The 5,081-nt window shown below is 40.2% G+C and overlaps 1 protein-coding gene across 1 annotated transcript; it reads right to left on the bottom strand.

Moving 5' to 3' along the window:
* Window positions 1–1,569: 1,569 nt before the first annotated feature.
* On the bottom strand, window positions 1,570–2,532 carry LOC138426448 (olfactory receptor 8G1-like). The gene is given in 1 exon segment (XM_069565011.1): window positions 1,570–2,532. A coding segment is annotated over 1 exon segment (936 nt). The 5' UTR covers window positions 2,506–2,532.
* Between the last annotated feature and the right edge of the window lie 2,549 nt (window positions 2,533–5,081).

The following is a 5,081-nucleotide window of genomic DNA, read 5'->3' as shown; positions in this document are numbered from 1 at the left end:
AAAGAAATTTTCCTCTAATTCTCAAAGAGAGGCATAACCTTGCCTCACACATTATGAATTTAGGTTTTATGAGATAAGATAAAGGGTGATATCTCACAGAAGTGTTACTATTGCATGTTTGAAGGCAAGATGACTTCAAAGAAAACACTGTTTTTGCATTTTTAGATGAGACAGATGATGTTTAAAACACAGTTTGAAAAGAAAAAAGTGTCAGTCATTCAGTCATGTCTGACTCTTTGTAACCCGATGGACTGTACCCTACTTTGCTCCTCTGTCCATGGACTTTTCCAGGCGAGAATACTGGAGTGGGTTGCCATTTCCTCCTCCAGGGGATCTTCCAGACCCAGGGATTGAACCTGCATCTCTCACTGGCAGGAAGACTCTTTACCATCTAAGACACCAGGGATTTTTTACCAGGTATAAAAGCTCATGCTGAGTCAAAGGGTAAAGAGGGAATTTATTGCTTAAATATCTCCCTTTCTTCCTCAGAATAATTCGGTTTCTTTTCCATGATAGATACTTTGGGGATGATATGGGTACTTACTATTAATCAGGAAATATTTTTTCAATTTTAAACTTCTATGTGAATGAATAATCCATATGGTTGTAATAATAAAAGAATGTCACTTCTAAATCTTAAGATTCTATAAGGTGAATGGCACAAGAAGATATGTTTTTTAGAGAGAAGAGAAAATGAGTACAGGATTGTCAGGGAAATGGAAGTAGAAGATTTATCTCAGAACTGTGGAGTAAGGAATGCTGCATAAAGATATAAGTCAAAATACATATAATTCTTCAGTGCTGTTTATTATTGTCAATCTCTTCCACTATAGTGTGAAGCATATGTGTGTCATATGACATAGGGATTATGTCTTATCACCCATCATATGCCCTTGTACCTCCTAATATATTTCTGTGCACAAATTAAGAATTAAAGATTGAATTTTATAGATTCCAAATGGCTAAACGTTGTTTATTATAAAGATCACACTTCCAGAGACATTTGTCTTACTAGTAAACAGCAACAGGGACACAACATATTGAGAAAATCAAATGATACTGATTAGATGGATTTATTCCTTGAATTAAGATAAATAAATTTTGGATTTCCCTGGCAGTCCTGCAGTTAGAACTCAGCATTTTCAACATTGTGGACCCAAGTTTACTTCTTGGTTGGGGTAACTAAGATATCGCAAGTCACACAGGGCAGCCAAAAAAATTAAAAATTTAAATTAAAAAAAATAAAGATGAATAAGTCTTGACTAAAAAATTTCCATATTCCATGCTTGTAATAATCCACATGTAGGCCTTTGAATATTGTATTAATGTTCAGAGGTAATATAGAGTTTTATGGACATGTGGATGCTGGCACACCTTCAAACAGTGCTGCTCTTCATATGATAACACTATGACTCCAGTCCTCTCCCTGCCACTTTTATCCCCCAAAATCAAGAATTAATAGTAGAAACCATCTCATTACTTGTGGACACACATTCCTGTGTCTGGACTGTTTTCTTACCAAACTTTCTCAGGAAATTATAAATTTTTGCCAAGGCAAAACACTCATTTTCACAGGAAACTTCTTTTTTCAAGGATTTTATTGAAGGCAATTTTGACATCTTTATTCCTCAGGCTGTAGATTAGGGGATTCAGCATGGGCACAATAATGGTGTAAAACGCAGAGGACACTTTCCTGTGCTCCATGCTGCTGACTGATGATGGCTGCAGGTACATGAATGCTGCAGATCCATAGAAGATAGCAACAGCAGCGATGTGGGAGCTGCATGTGCTGAAGGCTTTGGACCTGCCCTCCGTGGAACGAATGTGGAGGATGCTGGAGATGATGAAGATGTAGGAGCTGAGGATGGTCAGGATTGGGGTGAGGATATTAAATGCACTGAAACACAAAACTACCACCTCATTTATGTAAGTACTGGAGCAGGAGAGCTCCAGTAGAGGAAAAAGATCACAGAGGTAATGGTTGATCACATCAACCTTGCAGAAAAGCACTCTTAGCATGCAACGTGTGTGAGCTGTGGCACCAGTCAAGCCCATGATATAAACCCCAACTACCATGCAAGAACAGAGCTGATAAGACATGGTGACATTGTAAAGCAAGGGGTTACAGATGGCAACATAGCGATCATATGCCATTACAGCCAACATATGACATTCTGATATAACAAAAACAAGGAAGAAGAAGAGTTAAGTCATACATGCTCGGTAGGAGATAGTATTCTTCTCTGCCACAAAGCTCACCAGCATTTTGGGGGTAATGACAGTGGACTGACAGAGGTCAATGAAGGACAAGCTACAGAGGAAATAGTACATGGGGGTGTGCAGGTGAGAACTGAGCCCAATCAGTGTGATCATGCCCAGGTTCCCCACCACCGTGACCACATAGATTCCTAGGAAGAGGAGGAAAAGGAGCAGCTGGAGTCCTGGATGCTCGGTTAGCCCAGCAAGGATAAACTCAGTCACTGAGGAGTGATTTCCTGCTGCCATTTTCCTCTGGGAATTTATGGAAGAAATGAAAAATTGTAGTAGGTATTTATTGTCTTATAACACAATGACGTGTAATATAAAAACAAAGACTTCTCAAGCAGATAGCTCCAGTTCTCTGTCTGTTCCTAATCTACATCAGTGGTCAAAGTGCATCTCAGTAACTAAGACATGTAAATATTAACAAATATAAGATGCAGTGTTCCTTTGTTTGTTCTATGCTATCAAACCTAAGCACTCTCCAAGTGGGTCCCAGTATTGCCCAGTCCCTAGACAGCCAAAGAAATTTTCTGTTAACTTTATTATAAGAACTTTCCATGATTTGCTTTCATTCCTCTCAACTCTTCTACAGAGCAAATACTAGTATGCCTACTTTACATGCTGGATAACTAAGTTAGGTATTTTCCCACAGTTAGGCATATAAAAAGTACATGATCAAGGATACAAAATAAGTCCTTTCTGCCTCACGTTCCACCTCTTCTTTTAGCTACTCATACCTTGAAAAAAGAAGTTTCCTGTGAAAATGAGTGTTTTGCCTTGGCAAAAATTTATAATTTCCTGAGAAAGTAGTTCTCAGTACATTGTATGATCTGTTATGATCCTGGGCTAGATTCTGGGAAACCAGGGCTGCAGAATGTGGATCTTGCATGACAAAGCTGGTGGAGGTGATGGAATTCTAGTTGAGCTATTTCAAATCCTGGAAGATGATGTTGTGAAAGTGCTGCACTCAATAGGCCAGCAAATTTGGAAAAATCAGCAGTGGCCACAGGACTGGAAAAGGTCAATTTTCATTCCAATCCCAAAGAAAGGCAATGTCAAAGAATGCTCAAACTACCACACAATTGCACTCATCTCACACACTAGAAAAGTAATGCCCAAAATTCTCCAAGCCAGGCCTCAGCAATACATGAACCATGAATTTTCAGATGTTCAAGCTGGTTTTAGAAAAGGCAGAGGAACCAGAGATCAAGTTGTCAACATCCACTGGATCATGGAAAAAGCAAGAGAATTCCAGAAAAACATCTATTTCTGCTTTATTGACTACTCCAAAGCCTTTGACTGTGTGGATCACAATAAACTGTGGAAAATTCTGAAAGAGATAGGAGTACCAGACCACCTGACCTGCCTCTTGAGAAACCTATATGCAGGTCAGGAGGCAACAGTTAGAACTGGACATGGAACAACAGACTGGTTCCAAATAGGAAAAGGAGTACGTCAAGGCTGTATATTGTCACCCTGCTTATTTAACGTATATGCAGAGTACATCATGAGAAACACTGGGCTGGAAGAAACACAAGCTGGAATCAAGATTGCCGGGAGAAATATCAATCACCTCAGATATGCAGATGACACCACCCTTATGGCAGAAAGTGAAGAGGAACTAAAAAGCCTCTTGATGAAAGTGAAAGAGGAGAGTGAAAAAGTTGGCTTAAAGCTCAACATTCAGAAAACGAAGATCATGTCATCTGGTCCCATCACTTCATGGGAAATAGATGAGGAAACAGTGGGAACAGTGTCAGACTTTATTTTGGGGGGCTCCAAAATCACTGCAGATGGTGATTGCAGCCATGAAATTAAAAGAAGCTTACTCCTTGAAAGAAAAGCTAAGACCAACCTAGATAGCATATTTAAAAAGCAGAGATGTTACTTTGCCAGCAAAGGTCTGTCTAGTCAAGGCTATGGTTTTTCCAGTGGTCACGTATGGATGTGAGAGTTGGACTGTGAAGAAGGCTGAGTGCTGAAGAATTGATGCTTTTGAACTGTGGTGTTGGAGAAGACTCTTGAGAGTCCCTCGGACTGCAAGGAGATCCAACCAGTCCATTCTGAAAGAGATCAACCCTGGGATTTCTTTAGAAGGAATGATACTAAAGCTGAAGCTCCAGTACTTTGGCCACCTCATGTTAAGAGTTGACTCATTGGAAAAGACTCTGATGCTGGGAAGGATTAGGGGCAGGAGGAGAAGGGGACGACAGAGGATGAGATGGCTGGATGGCATCACTGCCTCGATGGACATGAGTTTGAGTGAACTCTGGGAGTTGGTGATGGACAGGGAGGCCTGGCCTGCTGTGATTCACGGGGTCGCAAAGAGTCGGACACAACTGAGTGACTAAACTGAACTGAACTAGGCTATAACAACAGTATGGGTGTGGTTTTGGTGTCTTTGTACTCACCTTCAAACTCACCTTCAAACCAAAGCACTCCCCCATACGCGCAAGAGACCAAAGCAGAAAGAATATTTATATTTTTCCATCTCTGGGATATGGGTTTGGAAGAAAGCTGATGATTCCATGCCCAGCAGAGTGTGATGACTTCAAAAGAAAGAGACCCAAGAGGTATCATCAGAGATTATTGGTGTACCAAAAATGATTGCTATTTATTCAGGGCATACCATTGGCTGTCCAAGGCCTTTTATTAATGGTGTCCCAGCAACCTTATGAGTGTATTATGCCCAGTAGATAGATGAAGAAGCTATTAACAAATTCAGAGACAGTTGATTTGTTAGCCTTGACTGTGATTCTTCAATATAAATCTGCATAATGACCTCTTAATAGTACAGATTAAAAACATTGACAGAGCCA

This window comes from Ovis canadensis, chromosome 21 (assembly GCF_042477335.2).
Source record: "Ovis canadensis isolate MfBH-ARS-UI-01 breed Bighorn chromosome 21, ARS-UI_OviCan_v2, whole genome shotgun sequence".
Taxonomy (NCBI): domain Eukaryota; kingdom Metazoa; phylum Chordata; class Mammalia; order Artiodactyla; family Bovidae; genus Ovis; species Ovis canadensis.
Note: the sequence above shows the minus strand (reverse complement) of the source record. Positions and strands in the feature narration are given on the sequence as shown.